The sequence below is a fragment of the Dipodomys merriami genome, unplaced genomic scaffold (genome assembly GCF_024711535.1).
Source record: "Dipodomys merriami isolate MVZ:Mamm:240054 unplaced genomic scaffold, mDipMer1.0.p SCAF_5, whole genome shotgun sequence".
NCBI classification, from domain to species: Eukaryota; Metazoa; Chordata; class Mammalia; order Rodentia; family Heteromyidae; genus Dipodomys; species Dipodomys merriami.
The window spans coordinates 47,808,575-47,833,736 of NW_027206068.1; the positions used below are offsets into that span (position 1 = coordinate 47,808,575).

At 38.4% G+C, this 25,162-nt stretch overlaps 1 protein-coding gene across 3 annotated transcripts in view; it reads right to left on the bottom strand.

Moving 5' to 3' along the window:
- Positions 1–25,162, bottom strand: part of Thsd7a (thrombospondin type 1 domain containing 7A) — a 336,736-nt gene that overhangs the window by 16,970 nt on the left and 294,604 nt on the right. For all 3 annotated transcript variants that reach the window (XM_069996588.1, XM_069996587.1, XM_069996586.1), the window contains 8 exons: positions 20,290–20,468; positions 13,822–13,955; positions 8,710–8,863; positions 6,406–6,550; positions 5,047–5,162; positions 1,931–2,048; positions 1,526–1,671; positions 930–1,104 (listed from right to left, as the gene is read on the bottom strand). In XM_069996588.1, coding sequence (XP_069852689.1) covers positions 930–1,104; positions 1,526–1,671; positions 1,931–2,048; positions 5,047–5,162; positions 6,406–6,550; positions 8,710–8,863; positions 13,822–13,955; positions 20,290–20,468 — 1,167 coding nt within the window. The remainder of the gene's footprint in view (positions 1–929; positions 1,105–1,525; positions 1,672–1,930; positions 2,049–5,046; positions 5,163–6,405; positions 6,551–8,709; positions 8,864–13,821; positions 13,956–20,289; positions 20,469–25,162) is intronic.

Sequence of the window (25,162 nt, forward strand, 5' to 3'; positions counted from 1 at the left end):
GAATAATAAAATAGAACCAGAGAAAGAAAAAAGAAATCCTGACAATATGTGAACTATTGACTAACAGACATATACATATATGATAGCCATAATTTTCATAGATCTATATTAGAGAACATCATCAATACTCCAGAAATACAAAAAGTTTTAAATAAATGATAAAGCAATACAAGCTAGAAAGAATTTTTAAGTAGTTTAAGATAGATGTAGAAATTCTTCTATCATGTAGGATATGCTATATTTCCTCTGAAATACAAGCTATTTGGACACTCAGTTTTTAATTATGAACAAAAATTGCTAAGGGTAAAAAAACATTCTGCCAAGAGGAATGTAGTATAACTTCACCTGAGTGATTGCAAATTATAAGAAAATAAAATATTCCTTTTTTATGGTTAGATTTTATCTCTGTAAGTATCCATATTCTTTCAGTGAAATATAATAAATCATGTCACCGTGTGTGTCTGTGTGCATGCATGTGAGTGTACTGTGTATGCAGTCTGGTACTGGGGTTTGAACTCAAGGCTTGAACCCTGTCTCTTAGTGATTTCACTTAAGGCTAGAGTCTACCACTTTAGTCACAACTCTACTTCTAGTTTTTTGATGGTTAACTGAAGATAAGACTTTTAAGGACTTTTCTGTCAGGGCTAGATTTGAATTGTGATCCTCAAATCTCAGCCTCCTGAGTAGCTAAGATTATAGGCACAAATGATTAGCACCTGGCACAATAAATTGTTTAACTGTAGAGAGTTATATAATTATCAATCCTAAATAATCAATGTCATGCTTCCAGTATTTTGCAATATCAAATGAGGGTGACACACTCCTTGCACTTGTTTATTACAAATAAAGTACCAAAATACTAAAACTAAGACTGTAGTTTTGTTTTAAGCATGTAAACCACTGTAGTGATAACACTGTCCGGATGTTACCTGGACAAGGCTGGGTGCAAGTTTCCTCCAGAATTATGTTCTTATTACCATCTATGATGAGTTCAGTGTCAGCACAGAATTCCTCATCCACCACCTTGCCGAAATCCTCAGCTGACCCATCACTCACTACACAAGAAATGTTCCTTGTTCTAGTCCCTTCTCCACACTGGGCCTCCTGGAATGGAAGAAGAAATAACTAATTCGAAAAAGAAAAAAAATATTTCATTAGAGAGCTCATCACTTACAGTCATCTCTGCATCATTGATTTTGATTTATGAACAGTTAGAGAACCATTTGAAACCCTAGGGAAGAAGCCTGGTGGGGCACAAGCTATAAAACAGACCCTGAACAATTTATTTGTTTCCTAGCCAAAGACAGGCAATACATTTTCATTAAAATAAACCAGTCTCTAGATGATTTTTAAAGGAATAGGACAGGGAGTGTTTGTTATCAAAACTAATTAAATGCTTATAAGATGGCAAAATGCTCTGATCTTTTAAGGGGAAACCAGTAATCTGTAAAACATTTCTGAAAACAAATCTCTGCTGATGACAAATACATCCATCCAGGTACACAGAACTTCCTGAGACTGATACCTGCGCTTGACATGGAGACCACTGGCCATATTGCCAATGGTAACATGGCTTCACTGGGCATGACTTGGTCTGTTCCATCGTGGAAGGGCAAGGTCTCCCATCACCTTGGAATGGCTGGGTCACCGTTCGTCTTCGGACCATTTTCCCTTTAAGAGACATGAAGTGTCGCAACATCAGTAAGATGTCACATTTCTGTAAATAGGTCTTTTCTTGGGAGAAAGCATTTACAGAGATCTCTCCTGAGGGGATCCAGGGACTAGAAAGGCTTACGCAGTTTGGAAGGCAAGATACCCAATCCAATCTTTCTGAAGATTATCTGATAGGACTAAAAACAGGAAGGACATTTTATTTTGTAATGCCTTTAACACTAGCCAGCCTGTTCAATGAATTGCAGTACAAACCAACCTGTGAGACCACATGTTTGTGAGCATTCTGACCAAGGAGACCAATCAGAAAGCTGACAGTTCACAGGACATTCCACAACACAGGAAGAGTTCATCTGCCAGTTCTTCTCCAGGCCAAGCTGAAAGAACAGAAGGAGATCTGATTGAGTAGGGATGGAGCTGTGGCCACTGTGTATTGTCAGTGGAGAAAGGAGTCAGGAAGGAGAAGAAAGGAGAGAAGAGAAAATGAGAAGGGTGAGGAAGGGAGGGGAGAAGAGCAAGGGAGACGATAGAAGAGGTACTTGGAAGATGAATATCCAATCTATTAAGAATATAAAATGATTCAACCCACCAGATTGGTAGTGAAGGGCACAGAAAGAATGAAGAGGTCCACCGACTCTATACACTGATGCATTGTGTGAATATTTGTATTTAGCAATTAAAACAGAGGATCTAATATTTAAATTAGTTGATTTTCCCTCAATGTGGAATTAAAGGACTAAATACAGCCACTGCCTATTATTTTAAACAAAGGGTACCATAAATTTGTAGGTCTATGATTTTTGTCTTCAGGGTGTTATTTATTTTTGAATGCACATTTTTGATAAACTGAAAAGCAAAAGGAGATGGTTTTAAGGATAAATCACCACTTAAAGCTAACCATATAAAATACCCAAATAGTAAAAAACATCAATTTAGGGATGGCAGTGGTGGAGGTGGGTGGGTAGCAGATTGGTATAGTCCATGCCAAAGCATTCACAAGACTCCGAGCTCAATCCCCAGAATGAAAATCAGATAAAGAAGATACAAGAAGTGTCTGTTTTGACGTAATTTATCTTTTCAAAAGGAAGTGTGGGGGTCTCGGGATGTTTTGATTATGAATGTTTTGTAGGCATTAAAAATAATTATGTTCTTTTCTAAAGCTGTCAAGCTTGCCGTCAGATAATAATGTGTCATGTCTTTGGCATGTGGGCTCTGATCTTTTTTTTTTTTTTTTTGCCAGTCCTGGGGCTTGAACTCAGGGTCTCAGCAGTGCCCCTGAGCTTCTTCAGCTCAAGGCTAGTAATCTAACACTTGAGCCACAGCTCCACTTTCGGCTTTTTCTGCTTATGTGGTCCTGAGGAATCCAACCCAAGGCTTTATGCATGCAAGGCAAGCACTCTACCATAGTATATTGAGAGTTTAAGGAAGAGCAGAGAAACAGATGATGAGGTATTAGGTAAGTACCTATCTCCAAAATAACAAAGGAAAAATTACACAATAAATGCTAGTTGAATCTAAACCAAACTTTCCACTCTGTTGGGCAATAATGATTTCTTTCATTGTGGCTATTAGAGAAACAGCGAGAGTCACCTACTGCTGTGGACTAAATGCAGTTTTGCCCATGCACTAGCAGGAGGGCAATCCGTGCACTGCTCACAAAGATAGGCCCATTCTTCTAGGAGACATAGCACATCCACAGGGAGGGAAAACAGCTTCTGAGCTGTTCACCTCAGTCTCCACAGACTGTAGCATTGCTTTCCCCAAAGACAGCGGATCCACAATGTATCTTTAATTATCATTTTATATCTTTAATTGTCATTGCAGTATTCAAATATTAGAATATTTCCACTTCAGGGAACATTTATCTGGCTCTAAGGTAATTGCAATTAGTGATTTCTCAGGTGTTTGTTTATTGTTCATTTAAGAAAATCAATTCTATTTAAGAAAATCAATTCTATTCATATGTTTGTCCTTTAGTCATACAAAACAGTGTGTAATTGGTCGTTTGGGATTTGAGTTCAGTTCTCAGAAAGCTCTCAAAGGTACACATTTTGTGTTTCATTCTGGTCCATGAAGACAGTTATGTGCACATTTGTAAAATAGAGATGATATTAATCACCAGGAAGTAGATCTCAGAAAGCTCTCCAGACTATATATGACTATAATAATCTTCTCTCATAATAATGTTATTTTCATAATGGCTACATTACCTCAATGTTATTACTTTTGCAACCAAATGATTTCAGGGTTGGCATTCAAATGATTCAAATCTAAAGTCTGAATACATTTAAGCTAGGTTGTAAGGTCGCAGCGTGAGACATTACTAACTGAACAACTTGGGGTTTTCAGCACATCTGAGAATTCTGCACCAATGGATAGAGATGTAAGGAAATTAAGTTAGGAGCACTTTGATAAAGATGTCATAGTAACATCTTTTCAGCTAGACTTCTCCCCACTGTGAGTTCATACAATTTGCTGTGGGCTCATCATATATAACCCCCAGAATGTGAGGCTAAATCCATGCTTGCATGTCTGGAACTCTTAATGAGGTTATAATATAAACTTGCAATCTATTTCAGATTTGTCAAGAGTCTCTCTTACTTTGGCTTATTCAAACAAACATGATTTATTCAAAACTAAATAAGCAGGTTCACCTGAGCAAGAGGAGAGTGAGAGTTGTCAGGAATCGAGGGCACTCTTTGGTGTGGAAATCAGACAAAAATGATGACAACATGGAGTACAGCTTCATGTTCAAGAAAGGTCAGCCACTACATTTCCTCCCTTTTCAGAAGGTCAGATCTAAGAAGGACCTTACTTTAATTGGATTAACAAGTTAACATTCTCTGCACCTAGATGATAATCATGACAGACTTGTTTTCTTTGTTTGAATTCCAAGTTCCCCTTATCCAGACCTGAATTCTTGGAATTTCACAGCTGGGTATTCCATCTTAATATCAAAATTTGCTACGAAACCACATGCAATTGATGTTTATCAACAGATGGAATAATGGATGGATCTTGGCAGGTGTCCCAGGAATGCCTCAAAATTCACATTGAATTACAAAAGATGATAAGTAGTTTGATTAAGATTTATTGCTTTATTCACCTTGATTACTTATTGTTTCCCAAGTATTTCTTTCAGAATAGGCTAATTAGCATACCTCTGAGCTCTAAGCTGTAGAAAATATAGGACATTACATGTGGAAATCAGCAGCATTGTATATACTTTTTTCAAGAGGGCACTGTACAGCTCCTGACCAACAAAACAAACATCTGCTGGCCTAGAACTGACCAGAGCACAGGGGTCACTTGGCTTGATGTGAATTGAAATAAGGAAAAATTAACTCAGGAAGGTAGAACACAGTGCCCACCCACCTCTTCACAGTATTTCAGGTCAACCGACTTGCCATCGCTTCGAACACAATCCAACATTCTTGTTTTAATGCCATTTCCACACACAGCCTTCTCACTCAGCTGACATGTACTCCAGTCTGAAAGGAAGGGAGCCCATCAGAACAGAAGGATATGCATGAAACAGATTTCAAATGGAACGCTGATGACCTGAATCCCATACTTAATTCGCAACTGCTTTCTAAGCTCACAATCAATCATCCCACATACAGAGCATATGGGACCCAGCTTTGAACATATCAGGAGTCAAATGGAATTGCTGGGGCTGCACATAGCTGCAGGGTTTATTCTTCGAGGCAGATGTGTGCTTGACAATCTTGATAGCTGGTCTTTGGGTGATAATTGTAAAAGTGGTTTGGGCCTGTGGATCAATGTCATTAAAAAACATTTTTTCCCTAATAAGAATAGGATTTAAAATTTCAGCATTCTCTCTCTGTAGTAAAATGAATATAATTTTGAAAATGGTTCTTTGTGTATAGTTAGATAAAAATCGATGCACTTCATTTACTGTCCATATTTAAAATACAAACTTATTCACTTCAGAAATAACTTTGGACGTATGTTTTTGGTTCTCTTGGTTTAGGTCTTTTGTAAAAGTATTCTTTTTATCTTTTTCTGCAAGATAACACAGCATGTCCCAGAACACTTTGATTTCCTTTGTGTCATGAAAGCAAATTGAAGAGAAAAACTCAAAAGAAACAAAAATCCAATATGAATGTCATATGTCCTCAACCAATTTCTCAAGCTTGTTTCAGTGTGGAAATTACTTGGGAAAAAATCCAAAGTCAGCTTTGATGTTTTACCCAATGACATGAACCATTGAAACATTTTCTTCATCTGTGTGTCTGCAAGTTATCAAATCAATTTTAGGATATAAGGGCAATTATATTGAGTATTTTTTTAAGTACTCATGCATTTTAGACTGCCAACAATTTTATATCAAACGAAGCATGGTTATTAATTGTTTTCACACCCCAAGAATTGTTGTCCTAGTATATTCTGAAAAAGAAAGACAATCTCTCAGTACATTTTTATCTGTGGTAAAAATATTTCCTTCAATTTCACCTTTCCCAAGTGGAAAGTTGCCTTACACAAAATCAGCTAGAATATCCATCATCTGTTTTAAGAGTCAGTGTCTGCATGATATTTTTATTTTTCATATCTTGATGTTCAGCAAAATATAGGTTCATATTTCTATAACTTGATAACTGTTTCTGCATGTCCAAAGGATATACAGATGGAGGTGGCCCAGCTTCTAGCGATGCTTCAAAGCCAACATATGTGAGATTGGCTTTTAAATGCACAAGAGGATGGTCTACATACCTGTTACATTATAATCATAGTGGTAGCAGTTTTTGTTCAGATTACAGGGTTCCTTCTCAATAGCATTGGGGCAGGCTCTTCCCTCATCAGCAGGTTGTCTGATGGGATCAGCTGACCTTTGCCGGAAATTGCTTTGATTGCAAGGCTGACAAAGAACAACAGTACACTCTTCAGAAAAGAGAAACCTCAGCACGAATCAGCTAGGTCATTATGGAGAGTATGGGTACAGGAGTTAGAACATCTGGGCCACTGGGTAACTTGAAGAGGTCAGGAAACCTCATTACCCTTCAGTTTTGCCAAATATAAGATGACAGTGTTAGCTGAGATTTTGATGACCCATCTAGCTACACAATACAAAACATTTATGTTTCCAATGAGAACACACACACAATCTCTCACAATCATGAATATATCATCCATGTTTATTATTGTTGAATGCATATATATGGATATATACATGTATTTACAAACAGACATAATAATCTCTGACTTGAGAAAAAAAACTCAGAGTATCTTTAAATCATTCTCAATGCATTAGTGACTTATTTTCATGTTTTTGTTTTTGTTTTTTTGTTGGTCATGGGGCTTGAACTCTGGGCCTGGGTGCTATCTCTGTGCTCTTTAGCTCAAGGCAAGTGCTCTACCACTTGAGCCACAGTACCACTTCCTAATGACTTATTTTCTAATGCATGCAAACATGATGTAACACCTAAAAAGACTGGTTTGCCATTATCCTATAAGTAATCTTCTGGAAACAATTGGTTTCCAAGAACCAAACGGAAGCAGTTAGGGACAAGTTTCCTTGGACATTTTAGACCTATAATGACTGCTCCTGCTTCCCTCCCCCAAATCTCTCCTGCACTATTGTTGTAATACCCACTGATCTTTGACACTGTGGATTATATCAGGATCTTGTTCCTTTCTGCAGTACATTGAGTACATTGAGACCTACGTTTTATATCCCAGTGTATTCTCTGCACTAACACAGTTCCTAATAACGAGAATCCCAACTAATCCCAGTTTATGAATTGAGAGTGTATCTCAATAATTTTTTCCCCAGCTGTCCTCAAACCAGCATCTCCCTGATAGTAGTAGTAGTAGGTAGTAGTATTCCCTTCCCTGTAATAGCTGGGATTACAGGTGTGAGCCACTGTGCCCAGCCTCAATTATTCCATTCATTTGAAACAGAAGCTAATGGACATAATTTCAGTGAGTTTTGCTTTTGAATTTCTGCTAATCAGTTTGAGAAGCAGCGTAGGCTCATCACTTTTATTTATAAAAATAGCATCTTTTCATCAGAATCTGTGGCAATAAGAACCTCTCATGTTTGACCTTAGTCAGACACCAGAGAATGTTTTCCAACGATTTGGCATAACTTCAAAACAAATGCTGTGGAATTAAGTTAGAAACGCCCTGCATGCTCTTGGGAAAGAACTGAATCTTCATTGACTTTAACCTGGATTCAAGTCACCCACAGCATCGCTTTGCTCCTGCCCTATCACTTAGTTGCCAATCAGCATCTTTAAGAATATTAACACTGAGATTAAAAAGCAATGTCTCCTTGGAAAATATATTCTGTAAACTTTTCTATGAAACTATCCAATACTATATTTCCAACAAATTTAAGTTCACATTAGATGCCTTTTTCCTGTGCACTCTGTACCACTGTGCTTTGAAATGCACGGCTTGACAAAGTTGTCCAAAGACAAGCTCGATTTTCTATCAAAAGTATACATTGCTGTTTCAAATGAACCTCTTTCCGGAGTTAATGGTAGATCTCATACTACTATTGGAGCCTAGAAGCTTTGTGTGATTCCCAACTCTCAGCTGGTTTTCCACCCCCAAAAGACGGAGTCAGGGTGTGGAAAGAGATACATTGATGCACAGTTTCCATTCTCAGCTTCTTACCCAGGAGCAAAACGTTTTTCAGTGTTAATGCTCCTGCACCAGTACCCCACTATGCGCAAGATTACTCCTGCCACTTAAGTTAAATGGATTGAACAAAACACTTGGCCAGAGCTTCATTCTATTTCCTTATTCTCACAAGGCAATCATTAGCCCTACTGCAGTTTTGTGTTTTGGAAGGCGAGCTGGAGGCATCGTGTGCTGGGTTAGGAGTGTAGGTTGTGAAGATGCTGAAGCTTGCAAGAAGACAAGCTGTTTTAAGTGTGAAAGGAGGCATTGCTGACTTCGTGTAGCATAGCTATAGAACATGCAGGCCAAGAAAATATGCTTTGCTTTGGCCAACATCACACATGAATAGATTTTTACATTGAGGCTATTACAAATAGTTAATACGCTCACCAAAACACATCGGGTCCAGGGACCCCATTCAGATATCACACAGTCCTCAGGGCAAGGTAATTTGCACTCTCTAGAGCCCAGGGGCATCTCTTCAGGGTCACAGAAGTAATCTTCCACGTGTTCGGAAGGACCATCTGGTGTATTCTGCATGCATCTAGAAGAAAAGATATCTAGAATGAAGGAGCCAGTACAAATAGAATTATGGCTCCCCCCCTCACCTGCCCCCCTCCTTCTCCTCCTCCTCTTTTTCCTCCTCCTCCTCCTCCTCCTCTTTTTCCTCCTCCTCCTCCTCCTCCTCCTCCTCCTCCTCCTCCTCCTCCTCTTTTTCCTCCTCCTCCTCCTCCTCCTCCTCCTCCTCCTCCTCCCCCCTCCTCCTTCTCCTCCTCCTCCTCCCCCTCCCTCCTCCTCCTCCTCCTCCTCCTCCTCCTCCTCCTCCTCCTCTTTTTCCTCCTCCTCCTCCTCCTCCTCCTCCTCCTCCTCCCCCCCTCCTCCTTCTCCTCCTCCTCCTCCCCCTCCCTCCTCCTCCTCCTCCTCCTCCTCCTCCTCCTCCTCCTCCTCCTATTCCTCCTCCTCCTCCTCCTCCTATTCCTCCTCCTCCTCCTCCTCTTCCTCCTCCTCCTCCTCCTCCTCTGCCTCTATCAGCTCCTCCCTCTCCTCCTTCTTCTGTTGGTTATGGGACTTGAATTCAGGGACTAGGCACTGTTCCTGAGCTCTTTTGCTCAAGGTTGGAGCTCTACCACTTTGAGCTCCACTTTGCGTTTTCTGGTGGTTAATTAGAGATAAGAGTATCTTGGACTTTCACCCACAATCCTGAGATCTCAGCCGCCTGAGTGGCTAGGATTACAAGTGTGAGCCACAAGCATCCGGTGGTATTTCTTCTTAAGACATTATAGTATCTAGTAAACATCATTTTCCTGTAGTGAAGTCCTGAAAGGATCTCTGCCTTCTCTTTGGTACTTTTATACACTTGAAAAATACATATGTGCAGTGCATGGTCATGGTATTTTAATGCGATAGTCACTGCATGTATTTGTGTACTCTGCAGTTTGGATAAACTATCTTTGAAAGAGGCAAGTGTTTTACAACCCATATGGGAGGCAGGAACTAATGAGGAGTGGTTCAAAGAGATTCCAGTGTTTGCAATTTTGGCATCTAATCTATTTTTTTTTCTTAACAAAATAGTGGAGTTGATTCATCCAAGATGAAAGTCTAGCACACTGCAAAATCTACATGAAAGGTTTCATGAAATGTTTTCAAAGATAATTAGATGCATTTCCCTTTTTCTTTTTTGTTTCTGTCATTTTAAAAGGAATTTTAGCCTCCTCTCTTCTGCTAACTTGAAAAGAAAGCCAAACGTGAAAAGACAATGACAACAGCACAGTTTCTCTAGTGTGGTTATTTGGATCTTCTTGTATCTTGAACTTTTATTTAATTGTTCGTTTTCTTTTTTAGCAGACAAATTCAAACCTTGCTTTCTACTTTATTCTACTATAAGCAATCATGAAGTCCTCTAAATATATCACTTAAGAAGCAAATTAATGTAGCTTCCATTTTACCACAGTTAAACTAATTTCTCAGTGTATTTAAAGACAGAAGAAACCATATCCTTCATACATCATCTGGAAAAGGGTGGCCAAGTGAATGTGCTCAAAAAGAATGTTGCATGAAAGGGGAGATGGAAGGACAGCCTTCCTCTGACTGAAATTACAGAACAACTTTTCCTAAAATCCCAGAGACTGCATTTCTACAGATCTTCTTTGAAGAATCACATTTCTATACAGTGGTGCAAATTTCACAGAAATGTCATGTTTCCTGTGAGATGCACTAAAAAAAATGGGAAAAGGTGATTTGCTGAATTTGAATTTGGTTTGTAGTATGAAAAATAATCCATGTAAACACCTATCGCCTCATTTTTGGCTTACTAAATAAATACACAGGAAAACACACAAAAGAACATGGAAAGGTAGATATTTGTATGATTTCATTGTTGAAAAGCAAATGAAAAATATCTTGGAGAATTTTAGTTTCTCAGGAAAACATGCTTTTTATAGCTTATCTTTAAATCATTGTACAAAGGATATTGTAGTTAGCAGCATTTAAATATTATTTGACAGTAGCTTGTAGAGACATGGCCAGACAAGGGATTTTCATACCCAAAGTTGCATTTGATGCTAAGATCTCATTCAGAGTAGATACTGATACAACTGCACAAGGATTAACTTGTAAAATTGCCTATTGATCCAAGTTAAGAACAGCTGCACAGTACTCTATTAAATTGTCATGTACATAAAACTTCATTTTGAATGGCTTTTTTCCTAGCATTAACTTTCTATTCTAGAAGTTATATATTAATTTAATAAAAAAATCAAATGAGAAGATAAAAACATGCAATTCTACGATTCAGAGACAATCATTCTTGACAGAATCTAGTTTCAAAACTATTTTTAAATGTAAATCTTCATAAAATAGAAGCAAATTCTACCTATAATGAGTTTTTATTCATTTCATTTGGGAACAACAAATTTTTATCACCCTTGACTACACAAGAGATATTTGGATTAAATTTTGAGCCCAAAGGTAGGCTTTCTAAATCCATTTTTTCCTTCAAATTCTTGGCCTGGATTTCTTTCAAGGACCAAGAATAATGATAAAAGAAAACAGAGCTATATTAGAAATACATAGTGTAGGACCAACTTAAAGTGAAGGGTAGGGCCAGAAACCTGTCACAAGTGTTATAGTAAGAAGTAATTTCTTTGTGGGGTATTAGAAACAGTAATTAAATTTGTTTATTATTGTTATCGTGGACTAGCAATTTCTTTTAAAAAATGCCATTGGGGGGAAAATACTATTTCCCTTGTCTAGCACATTGAAGGTCCTGGATTCAAGTCTATCACAGTGATGGAAGAGGAAGAAATACCCTCTCTCACTAGGGCAAGCCACATCTACCACCCACTCTTTGATATGCTGTGTCATTAGATATATTTAAACCTGCTCCTTTATAAACTCATCTATCCTGAATGCCACCTTACATTTGCATTTTAGCAGGATATCCTGACCTTAATTGGCAGAGGATAAAGTTAGAGAGGTGTAGTCTTAATCAGCAACAAACAGGAACATTATTACAGGATCAGAGATCACAGTCAATACTGACCTTCTACTTTTTTCTACCTGCACCAAACATGTTGGTTAAATAAGTGATCTGAAATGTTACTTTGTTTTGAGTTGTGTTAGCACAAGCTGTGAATACCTAATTACAAAGCAAAAAGCAGCAACATTCATACAGATAAAGGGAAAGTTGGAAAAAATAGTAATTCTGTATAATTTTGTTTTTACTAATTAAACAACCAATGGAATTGAAGTCTTAATATAACTATTTTCAAGTTTTGAGAATTTTTTTTTAAATTTGGAAAGATAACATTAGAAAGTAGAATCTCCATCTTTCCCTGTTTTTCTTTTTGGTTATTACCTTTCAACCCTTTTTTCATCCCCATCTTTAATAATGGAGATTTCAGGTGGGTTTATTGTTTTATTTGTTTGTTTTAGGTCCATGAGTGGGACTCAAAGTTGGTCCTGACCCTTTTCACTCACTGGCTAGCACTCTAACATCTGAGGCAAGCCTTCAACCCTAGCTTTTGAAAAAAGTGATTAGAAACAAAATTACCTATAGATTTATATGCAAAAGTTTTCTGATATCAATATCATTTTATTCTACTTTGCTATTGAAACTCTTAAAAAATACCAACCTTAAATTCCTGGAAAGTGAGGTTAGGACTGCAGACTTATACATGTTAGAGAGGACAGATACAGTGCAACACTGACAGAAGGTGGATTTAAAGTGTAACTTGTCTTCTCATTATATGGGTGTTTTTAGTTAAATAACATATGAGAAGGAAATGATTAGGTCTCATACATTTCTTTAATAGTGGGTTCTGGAATCCTTGTCTAGAAAAAGTAGTGAGTACCAAGTTTATGTGAAGCATTAGAGAATTTCTGTGTCTTTAGCAATACATGAGTTCCATGAAGGTAGCAGGGGTGTAAATTGAGCTTTCTGACATAGTGAGGGGCTTATGGGTTCTCCAGAAACTTTCTCTGATGACTTCAATATTCTATATCCATGCTATCTATCAGCAAAGATAGGTTCATATGGTTAGGGAGCACTTAAAAGAACAGATAATGTAAATAAGAACATGAATTTAAAATTAGCTTAAAATAGCCACTCTGGGCTATTCTATAGGACAATGATAGAAGAATTAAAAATAGATGGAATATTCAGACGGGGGGTGGTTCAAGGAAGACTTCTTGAGTGTGATGTGAATATTTTAAAATTAGCCAGTTTGGTATAAAAAACAAGTTTTTTAAAAAAATTGTTATATTGTGATTTGAACTCTCACAGTCTTGTGCTTGCTAGGCAGGTATTATACACTTGAAAATATATTTGACCATTAAGAAAACAGTGGTAGGAGGGTGGAAAAATGGGAAAAATGATAGAAAGCGTGACATTTATCAAAGTGCATAGTACTCATAATCTGACATGGAATTGAAAACCTCTTGGGCAACTATTAGTAATAATAATAATAACAACAATAACAATAATGAAACCTCTCAAAAATAAAAATAACTAAGACAGAGAAAATAATTGTAGGGGCTGAAACTTGGCAGCTTTTTTTTCAATATGTTTTTCTTTCTTTTTTTTTTTTGTCGATCGTGGGGCTTGAACTCTGGGCCTGGGCACTGTCCCTCAGCTCTTCAGCTCAAGGCTAGCGCTCTACCACTTGAGCCACAGAGCCACTTCCGGCTTTTTTCTTTTTGCTTATGTGGTGCTGAGGAATCGAACCCAGGGCCTCATGCATGCAAGGCAAGTACTCTACCACTGAGTCACCTTCCCATCCCGTTTTTCCATCTTTTTAGGAGTATAAAGTGAGACTTCTTTAAGTTAGCAAACCAGAATGTGGCAAATTGCTGCTTGCAACAAATCCAGAGTTTTCTTTCAACCCAGATTCTGTAAGAACAAAGCTAAAGACAATTTGACTTGGGAGATTGAAGAGCGAATACTCGCGTGACACAGGTAAATGGTTGTGCTTCTTGTTTCTGTGCAAGTAGTCTAGGCCGTACCTCACTTTCCGGGTTTGCACGCCTTCGCCGCAGTTTTCCCGCATATTCACGTAGGTCACTTTGCAGACGCTCCATGGCTCTGAGACCCATATGTACTGGTTGCAGTCACTGTGGCACGGGACAACCTCATACACCTGCAACACACAAGGTTCTGCGATCGCAGGGAATTCCAGGGAGGCGAATAGGGCCTGCCCCATCACCACCACGATCACATTGCCAGTCTACTTTCATTCCTCTTCCTGAGGGGGATACAGGGCAACCATTAGCTAGAAAGGGATAGAAAATGGCAGACCTAACGTGTGGCAGGCAACACATGGCCCATCGTGGTGTTTCTTGTTCCTCTAATGCTTTGGGCTCTTGCTCAAAACGATGCTTCTTCCTATAATGCTTTGGGTTCCCCACTCAAAAATTCCAATCAGACTTACTTCTGTGCTGCTGCTCAGTGGCAGAGACCAATGAGGGCCAAGTCTGTGGCCCCTCACTGACCAATCCTGTCTGGGAGTAGGGTAGGAACAGAACTAGTAAAGCATGAAGGCCACTTTTCAGGGGGATTCCATTGGATTCCTGCGTTTGGGGAGTCTATACTCTACGTGTGTGGAGTCTATACTCTACGTTTGCTTTTAATAAACTTGGTACTTTGCTGTACTTCACTTCTCGGTCTCTTAATTCTTTACCTGGACAAGAAAAGGACCCCACAAAGGAATAGAAATAACTTGGGGAGGATTCTAATGGAGCCGACTGTGTCACACATTCTTTTGTTCTGCTATTATGTTGTCAGTACAGATCTGACTCACTGGACCAGATCAGTACATGCTTTGCTGTATTGACCCTTACTGTACTGTGTTACAGTTTTATGAACCATCTGCCATATCTTGTGTTCACAGTTTTGTGTGCCTTTAACAGTCAGGAGTGCTCATACATTAGGCAGTGAATGGAGATTGCAAAAATAAATGAATAATATAAAATGAAAATTTTAAATTTGGAACTGTTCGTCAAATAAGTATAATTCAGCCTGCTTGCCATATAATAATGAAAATTTGCACAGTTTTGTCTTTCCTACAGAAAAAAATAAAAATACAAATAAAATGAAATGTTCTCATTCTAATGATATCATATAGTGTTCTTGGATTTTTTTTCTCTCCACCAACAGAAGAATTACAGGGCAGGAGAAACTAGAGCAGAAACAAAGGTTATTTGAAAGTAAGACAACAGGGGAAACTGAAGAAAAGCCTCTTAGTTATTGGCGGGTTGGTATAAGCCTTGAACCTAGACTGTTGACTGGGAGAGCTGCCTCATGCCATATGAGGTCCTAGACAAGGATGAAGAGGGAGAGGACAAGGAGAAGGAGGGGAAGGAGGAGGAAGAGGAGGAGGAGGAAGAGGAGGAGGAGGAGGGGAAGGAGGAGGAGGAGGAGGAGGAGGAGGAGGAGGAGGAGGAGGAGGAGGAGGAGGAGGAGGAGGAGGAGGAGGAGGAGGAGGAGGAGGAGGAGGAGGAGGAGTGAGCAGTAGGGTCCCAACTTGACATTGGTCTATGGATTGTTGTTTGATAGTCCAGAAGCTCTGGCATCTCTGGGTTCTTATCTTCAGCCACTCTAGAGGGAAGGATGACTGTCCCCTGCTGTGGTCATCTGGGGCTTTGCCATCACCAAAGCTGTTATCTTGATTTCCCAGTATCTTTGAGAAGGGGGAAGATGGTGATTCTCTTTTTCTCTATCAGGTAAAGCAACTGCTTCTCCCTACTTATCTAATCTTTCTCCTTTTGCATCTTCCTCATTGAAACTAGTCCTCCGTCATTGAAAGCAAGGTCTGAGATTGGTCTCACAGCACACACAAGCTGTAAGGGCCACATGGAACAATACAAATTGAGTGATCCCATTCATGAAGGCTTTCAGTTCCATGTGGGTGGTGTTACGATCAGTTTTAGGGATTTCAGAACAAGGAAGCCACTATGCTATTTTCTCAATGATTACAAATAAGTACAGGAAATAAATGCACCATAATCTGCTGCAGCCAGGTGACACAGCTATTAAGGGAAAATACCTTCTAAAATATGTTCATAATCGATGACAAGTCCAGCTATTTTTCTCATCATGCACACCCACCCTATAGCATGTTATATAATGAATTCTAGGAAGCAGAGATTTAGGTAGCCCTCTGAAACTGTGCATCTGTGTAATTTTAGTGGGTTGCAAACCTAAGTCAAGAGGACCTATCCCAAGTCTGCATGAAAAATATTCACTGTTGGAATAAGATGCTGTTGCACTATTGGAATAAGATGTTGTAGCTGCTGTCCCAGGAGGCACGTATACATTTGGATACTAGAACTGTCTCTTGGTTAAATACCATCCTACAAGTCCTGGACAAGGGGAATACTGAGGGGGAGGTACTGGACTTAATACTTGGATGGATTCCATTTTAATCTATGTTGGAGTGAATACAAATCAATCCAGAGAAACCTTCACCCACCCATTTTCTGTTCACTAGTATAAGGTCTGCCCTGGGCCTTGGCCTCCCCACCTCCTGTATAAGTCTCCACCCGGTACCCGCCTTACCTAGGTAACTGGCACATCTGGAAGCAGTCACCTCCCCCTCCTCTGAGGTCACAGCCTGGGCCTCCCGGCTTCCCCCCCTACACCCCCCCCCAGCCTTGCCTCCCATCAGACCAAGGGAGGGTTGCAGGCCTTGAGGTCACATCCCCATCTGGTGTGACCATACCTTCGCTCACCTGGCCACACCTTCTCCTACCCCTTCCCTACTTAAACCCAGGCAGGATCTCAGCTCCCCCTTCACCCCCTGCACTTCTCCACCATGCATGGCAGGGCAGCAGTTTGGTAATACAATAAACTTCTCTTCCTGCCTGAATACCGAGTGGTGTTCTCTTCATTGGCTACCTAACCAAACCTACCTATTTAATTTACCTTCCCACAAGCACCTGTCCTCTGTCTTTAGCAAGCACACAACAGAATGAGAGCACTAGTAAGGGGTAACATCGCCCTGTCAAAGTGACATTCCATCTCCTAAGGTCTTGATATTAGTCAGGAAACAGGAATAACTATATTTTAACTAAAATGGGAATCACTACAGGCAAAAACCACTTTTTAGTGGAAAATATGAAATTTTCTTCTAGTACAACAAAAAAAGACAACAAAAATAAATACATTGTTGTATATTTGGATTTTTAAAAAAAGTATTCTATGAAGATGGAGAATTATCACCGAGTAAAACAAATCTACCAACTTAGCATGAGTTATCCATTCTACCTAAATTTTCAGTGATCCTCCTCTGAGGAGACATTTCTCTCTTTGAGAGATTTATATGGTCAACAGATAATAGTGACACCTTGCTAGGAAAAATATCTACCCAATACCACAAGAAACTTCAGAGACACACTGAAGGTCTTTGTCATGAGGTAGAAGGCATCAGGGATAGGAAAAGCTATGCCATGTATACATAATCTAAGAATAACACTTAAATAACATTTTCCACTTTCCATAAATGAATTCACCAGTTTTATCTATCAGTTCCATCTTGGACATAGAGGGGCGTGCTATTCTTAATTAAATGCTGTTCCCATCATACTGCTATTTTATATGTTCTCAATTATGTTTTGCCTTAAGGAATTGAGGAGAAAAGCCCTTTTTTTTGCAATATTAGAAATGATTAAATATCATTTGAGCCCCGTGCCCCCACCTCAAGGAAAATCAAAAGAATTCTTACCTGTGCCTGGCATGGTGATTAACGGGAATGCAGGAAAGGGAGGGAAACAAAGGCATGTGGAGCATCAGTATGAGAAGGATTCGTGTTCTAAGTTACAACATCTATCTGTTTATGAAAGCATAGTTTTCACAAAAGATTAAAACTTTTAAGAGAAAAAAATCTAACCCTTACTATGATTGCACAGGATTGAATGGTCAGGGTGAAGAAAACCCAAAAAACTTAGGGCATTTTGAAATACCTTAATATATGATTGGAATTAACTATGATCCAGATAGTAAATGGAATATTTATACATTGATCTGACTTCCTATTGATCTACCTATCCATTGATTCATTTTAATCAATCAATCCATCTGTCTGATGGAAAGGGATTTGAGGATTTTCTTCAACTGGAAAATTGGTGCCTCAGAAACCATTGCCAAAGGTCAATGGAATACATTTTATTGAAGAATGTATAATTGTAGTAAATATCTATTTCACTTACAGTTGAACAATATTAACAAAAACTGCATATTCTTTATCTTTCTTAAACAGTTTACTAATATGTAAGTCTCTAGACATTTCTGGTTTTATATGAAATATTTATGCTAAAAACAAATGCTCAGAAAATTGATTATTTATTGTTTTAGTTTTGAATTTTCTGTTGTTAAACTTTTGATATTTCTTCAGAAGGTAAGAACAAGTAACTACATCTCTAGAAAATTCTGCACTGGGTTGTAGTAAGTGGGAAGTGACAGTGAAATAGTGTTTAGCTGCAGAGTTTTCAGAGCAAAGACAACTTTGCATAAGGTCTTAAACCTTTAGGAATGCACTGATAAAAAACTGGAGGCAAGCCTAGCTTATTTTAATTTCCTGAGGAGTTATGCATGTGCACACACCTGCTCATTAAAGCAAAATTTAGTATTTGTACGTGTAGAGGTTCTCTTTTTTAGGATAGCATATCATTATTTATTTAATTTAAATTTTTTCTTTGCAAACTGAAAGTTTAAAAATTCATAAAGAAGCATCCTTTTGCAATTTAAACACTTCTGCTCAGATATTCTGTTTTGCATACATACAGTTAGAATGGTGGAATTGATTTTCAACTTTGGGAAATGTAAAAATGCAAAATGCACATTGTGAGAGGAGCTTTGTTGCCAGCAGGTGGCAGCATTGGGGTATATACTATTAGTCACAGTTGAGTCAAGGATATATTGAGCAACTTGGGGTAAAATTCACCATTCCTTGAAGACTTCCTATGCAAATTAATTAGAAATTGTTTACATCCTCCCTTTACTCATTAGTTTTTTTTCTGACAACAAATTTTGCTTAATTAAGGAAGCAAAGGCATATAAAGTAGTGAACAGCGAACTTGGAGATTAAAATTTCCATCTATGGACAGGCTCTGGTGGCACATGCCTATAATTCTAGCCTCAGAAGGCTAAGATCTGAGCATCATTGTTTGAAGCCAGCCCAGGCAGAGAAGTCTTTGGAACTCTTATTTCCAATTTACCATCAGAATGCCAGACATGAAGCTGTGGCTCATGTGGTAGAGTGCTAGCCTTGAGCAAAAAAGGTCAGGGACAGCACTGAGGCCCTGAGTTCAAGACCCAGGACCTGCACACACACACACACATCAAAAAAACAACAACAACCCATTCCATCTATTTATGTAAGAAGCATCTCTACACATGTAAACTCTGAATCATACAACTTACCAACTTCATGTATTATATGAAATTCATTCTCCATTCAGCCACATGCATGTCAAACATGATAATTGATAGGTTTTTATTTTTTTTAGCTCCAGTAGGAGAGAAATAGCTATTAGAGAAACTAATAAGGTATGCATCCAGACTATAATAATTTTCCATACAGAACTGATGAAGGCCAGTGTGGAATTGTTCACACTCAAAACACAGTGGTTTTAATACCTCTTCGTATGTCCATTGCTTCAATGCATTTCACTTCAAGCACATTTAAATGAATACATAGAATCCTTTGCCCTGCGCTATTTGATGACACCCATATACTCTCTTTGGCTTTTATTTCAGTAATTAGCAACTGTGATGTCTTTTCTGAGAGTCTGTGGAAGCTATAAGAAATATACACTCAGGAGAATGGTAAAAGTGGTGACATCAATCTAGATGCATTGTACGGGCTAGGCACTGGCAGCTCATGCTTATAATCCTGGCTAATCAAGAAGCTGAGACCTGGTGGTCACAGTTTGAAGCTAGCCTAGGCAAGGAAGTCTGTGAGATTCTTATCTCCAAAAGCCAGAAGGGGAGCTATGGAGAAATAGTCTTGGGCATAAAACCTCAGGGACAGGGTTCAGGCCTTGAGTTCAAGTCCCAGGACTGGCACACACACAAAAACATGCATTGCACATTTAAACTAAATGTTGAGTTGAGATTCTTTGTACAACCACTTAACGATAATTTAAAAAGAAACATTAAAAAGAAAAAACACTCTCTTATCAAGCCATATACAATTTGATGACATTAAGCATTTTGACATTATTTCAAAAAATAAGTGTCATTTTTCACTGTACTGAATTAAATTCATATTGATGACACTTGCAAGATACTGAATCTCCAGATAATTCAGAGGTACTACATCTCATTTGGGATTTTAATAGGGTACCAATAGTTTATTAGGTATTCTGAAGATAAAATGAATCAAATTTCTAATTTACGCTTTTATCATTTTGGAGAAATAACAGCTTATCATGAACCTACACAATATGCTGCCACACTCAGGGGCAAGGAAGTACCTGGTTAACATGGTCCAGTTTGGGGCAGGGCCTTCCTCCATTATAAGGCTTTTCTCGCAGCCACTTGGAGCGAACCTTCACGCCGCTTCCACAGGACTTACTGCAGCGGGACCAGTTGGACCACTCACTGAGCTTGCAGTCTGAGGGACAGGGGATAATGCAGGCCTCTTCGATGTATCCTGGGTGGAGGACAAAGGGACAAGAAGCATCCCTTCCACATGTCACTCTCTCATTCCCACCCACCATCCCAGCTCATTTAGAGGGTCCATGTTCGACTGCACAACAAACAGGTGACTGCAGACATGTCTCCATTGTCCAGGGCTCAAATTAAATACTGCGGGAAAAGGACACATACATAGAGCGAGTTGGGTAAAATCACAGCTGAATATTGCCATATGAGCGGCTTAGGATTCATGCCCACTATATTTCAATGTTTCTGACTTTTTGACAGCTCTTGTTTAATTGACAATCACCTGTCTGCTGCTGTATCGTTTTCATGCTGTCAGAATGGTATGTTAAAACATTACAACAGCTTTCTGTAAAACCCTATCTGGCAATGTCATAAAGGGGCAGGTTTTTAAGTCCATGTGACATTCTTCCTCAAGAAGAAAATCCAGTCCCTTTCAATCAATATCCAAAGGAAGTCATTTAGCTTAGCACCTTATGTCTCCCCATCATTGAAAATCAAGTCTGAAGAAGAAAAATGAAAGATGTTAAGTAAATAATGGCTCACATTTCTACAGCACTGAGAGTTTCATAACAACTTTACATCTTGTATTCATTTGGTTTCTTTGAATCTCTCCCTCCCTCTCTCTCTCTCTCTCTCTCTCTCTCTCTCTCTCTCTCTCTCTCTCTCTCTCTCTCTCTCTCTCTCTCTCTCTCTCTCTCTCTCTCTCTCTCTCATTTTGTTTGCCAGTCCTGGGGCTTGAACTCTGGGACTGGGCACTGTCCCTGAGTTTTTTTGGCTCAAGGCTAGTGTTCTACCACTTGAGCCACAGCACCACTTGTGGCTTTTTCTGAATAGTTTATTGGAGATAAGAGCCTCATGGGCTTTCTTGTCTGGGCTGGCTTCAAACCATGATCCTCAATTTCAGCCTCCTGACTAGCTAGGCATGACCCATCAGTACCTGGCTCCTTTCAAACTCTTCTAAATGTATATGGTAGGTATAGACATTTAGTGGCCAGATTTTAAAAAAAAATGCAGAGGAGTAACTGACAAGGCCAGAATCACACAGTATTCCGAGTTCTAGTCCAGCACTTCCATAAAATTAGTCCTTCATTATCACCGTGGCATGTCAGAACATCAAATTATACTTAGTGTTCTCAAGAAAAAAGTGGAAAAAATTCCTCTGCTCAAGATTCAAATGCCTAGTTTTTCTTCCCGTGAACACTTAACTGTAGGGACAGATTATTATTCCTGATACAAGCCAGCTGTTGTCTGAGTATTTTAGATAATGGCAAAAACTTGATTTTGAAACTTATGATAATAGAAACAACTTTACTATGGAACTCCTGATAAGGGTTTTCTTTTAAAGTGAGGATACAATTTAAATACCAGAAGAAGAAGCTTATTTTTTTTTCAAGGTATTTGTTGACTTGTAAGATTGTTACTCCCCCATCCAATTTTAGACACTTTAATCATCCCCTAAAGAAGTCTTGTATCATCATCATAATCATCATCATCATCATCACCATCATCATCAGTTTGGGAAATACTGGAGTTTCACTTCAAGTCCTCACATTGGCCAGGCAGTTGCTCCTCCACCCCTGCCTTTTGCTGCTTAATTTTGAGATAGGGTTTTGGACACAGGCATTTGTCTGGGCAGAACTGCCAATGTCAGCCTTCCTGGGTGGGTAGAATGATAGGCACATATCACCACATCGAGATATTTGTTGAGAAAGGGTCTGATGAGCCTTTCTGATTATTTTGTCCCTCTAGCACCACCTTCTCAACCTAGGCCTACTAAGGTTTTAGGGACAAGCTCCTAGAACCTGAACTAAATCCTGTACTTAATGGTAGTCAATATATGTTTTGAACTTCTTCATCCTATTCCAACCAAGGAGTTGACTTCCTGTCCTTACTAAATTACCTATTCTAGCCACTTCGTGTAAATTAAATCAAACCAACTGTTCCATAAGGGTTTTTTTCACTTGATGTTTTCAAAGTTCATCTTTGTTGTAGCATGTACCATTACTTCATCCTTTTATGACTGTGCAATGTTCCATTACATGGATGGACCAGATTTTGTGCTTTTCATTCATCTGGTTAATAGACATTTCAGTTGTTTTCCTATTACATCTATTGTGAGTACTATCAGCATCTGTTTATAATTCTGTGTAGAGAGAAACATATAATTCTTTAGAATACATACCTGGGCATGAAATAGCTCAGTCATATGTAATATAAATTATTCCCCAAAGTTGTTATTATCATTTTACATATCATTTCATACTCATCAGCAATATGATGTGAAACTTGTCATTGTTTATTTTAAAGTGTTATTTCAAGAACACAGAAAGTTGAAATGTTGATAAGGTTGAATTTGCTTGTTCTTTGGTTGTTTGTAGTTTGGTATAATATCTAGGAAACCCTGACCTAACACAAGATCGCAAAAGTTTTTTTTTTTTTTTTGGGGGGGGGGTCTGGTCGTGGGGCCTGAACTCTGGGCTAGCGCTCTACCACTTGAGCCACAGTGCCATTTCTGGCTTTTTTCGTTTTGCTTATGTGGTGCTGAGGAATCGAACCCAGGGCCTCGAGCATGCAAGGCAAGCGCCCTACCACTGAGCCACCTTCCCAGCCCCAGATCGCAAAAGTTTTATATCTTAGTTTTCCCCTAAAAGTTTCATTATTTTAATTTTTAATTGAAGTATATCTCACTTGAGGTTATCTTTCTTTGGAATTGATAAAACGTAGTGGTCCAATTTCATTCTTCTGCATGTAGCTTTTGACAAGGTATTACTGAAGGAAAGGTATAAAACTTTCATATGTCTGATTTTTCAATAGCATATTCCATTTCCTTCCGAGTGGAGCAATGCCATTCTTTCTAATGGAAGCATAGAAGTCCATCGTGTATATGTAACACACTTTCTTGATCCATTCATCTACTGAGGGGCATCTGGGTTGGTTCCATATCTTAGCTATGGCAAATAATGCTGCAATGAACATGGTTGTGCTGGTAGCTTTAATATGGCTTTGTTTGTGGTTATTTGGATAAATGCCCAGAAATGGGATTACCAGGTCACAAGGGAGCTCTATATTTAGTCTTCTGAGGAGGAATAGTGTAATAGCATTCCCTTTTGGTCACATCCCCTCCAGCATCTGTTTTTATTAGATTTCTTGATAATAGTCATTCTAACTAGGGTAACACGTTACTTTGATTTGAATTTCTTTTATGGTCAGAAATGTTGAGAATTTCTCCATGTGTCTATTGGCCTATGCTTCCATCAGAAAGAATGGACATTGCCCCATCCCTAAGGGAATGGAAAGACCTGGGGAAATTATATCAAGCAAAGCAAGCCAGGCCCAAGGAAATACAGGTTTCATGCTTTCCCTCATTTGTAATAACTAGAACATGTTTATGATATTCTTAGCAGGGGATCACAATAGCCAAATTGCTAAGTGCATAGGACCATATATAATGAAGCACATTAATATGAACCACAAGAATTGGAAACAAGAATTTCTTATTATGTCCTGTATGTAGTTATTTCCATTTTTTATTTCTGTTTTAATTTTCTGTATTCTTTGTCTTATATATAAATTTATGTGATCCATGGAAGGGAAAAGGAATCACAAAACAGCAGGACAAAGGATGAACTAATGCAACAATGATACTCACATTATGTTGGAAATGAACTTTACAACTGGTGAGCAGGGTGGAGTAGGGAGTGGTAAGTAGGAGAAAATGAGGGTAAAAATGTACTTATTACCTTACTTAGGTAATTGTAACCTCCCTGTTCATCACCTTTATCATAAATTTAAAAAAAATAAAAATAGTGTATTCCACAAAACCTCTTTCAAATAAAATGCAGTGTATTAACTGGTAAAAGATCCAAATTAGGGACAGAGATAAAGATAAAACAGCAAAAGAGTATATTGTTCAGCATTCCATTTTTATTTCCTAATGTTTAACAACCTTTAATAATTGCCTGTCATGTTTATCTAGCACCACTAAAACCTTTAATGCTGCTAGTGAACTGCTAGATAAGCATTCCCTTGCCTTCTCTGCTCAGATCATTCTTGAGGGCAATTAAAACTAAACAATCATAGGGGAAGAAAAGATAGAGAAACTTTTGAAGCGTTTTAAGGCTAAATAAAATTGCTCTGGCATCTCAGAGCAATTTATGGTTTTGAAGGGATGCTGGGATAAAATAAATGATAACTAGGATGGTAAATTTTTTAGTGGTTCAGAATGGAATATGACACCTGGGAAAATCAAACTCATGATTTCTGATTTTATATAGGCAGAGGATTTTATATAGACAGAGGATTTATAAATATGTATATAAATACATATATATACCTATATACACTTATATATATGCTTTTATATATATATAGCATATATATAAGTGTATATAGGTATATATATAAATACATACATATATATATATATATATATATATATATATGTGGCTTCAGGTAGCAACAAATACAAAATCTAGCAAGCTAAAAAGGGCAAACAGAGATTAACTGCCTTGAGGTCCATGCAATCATCTCATTCTTCTGAATATGAATGTGTAGATACAACTACTTCAAACAACCTTCACAATCAGTAAATTGTGCTATGAAAAGTTCACTGTAGGTGATTCAAGAATTCATTATAAATTATGTGGGAAATCTTGGTTAGCTGTAATTTACAGCTGTATCAAA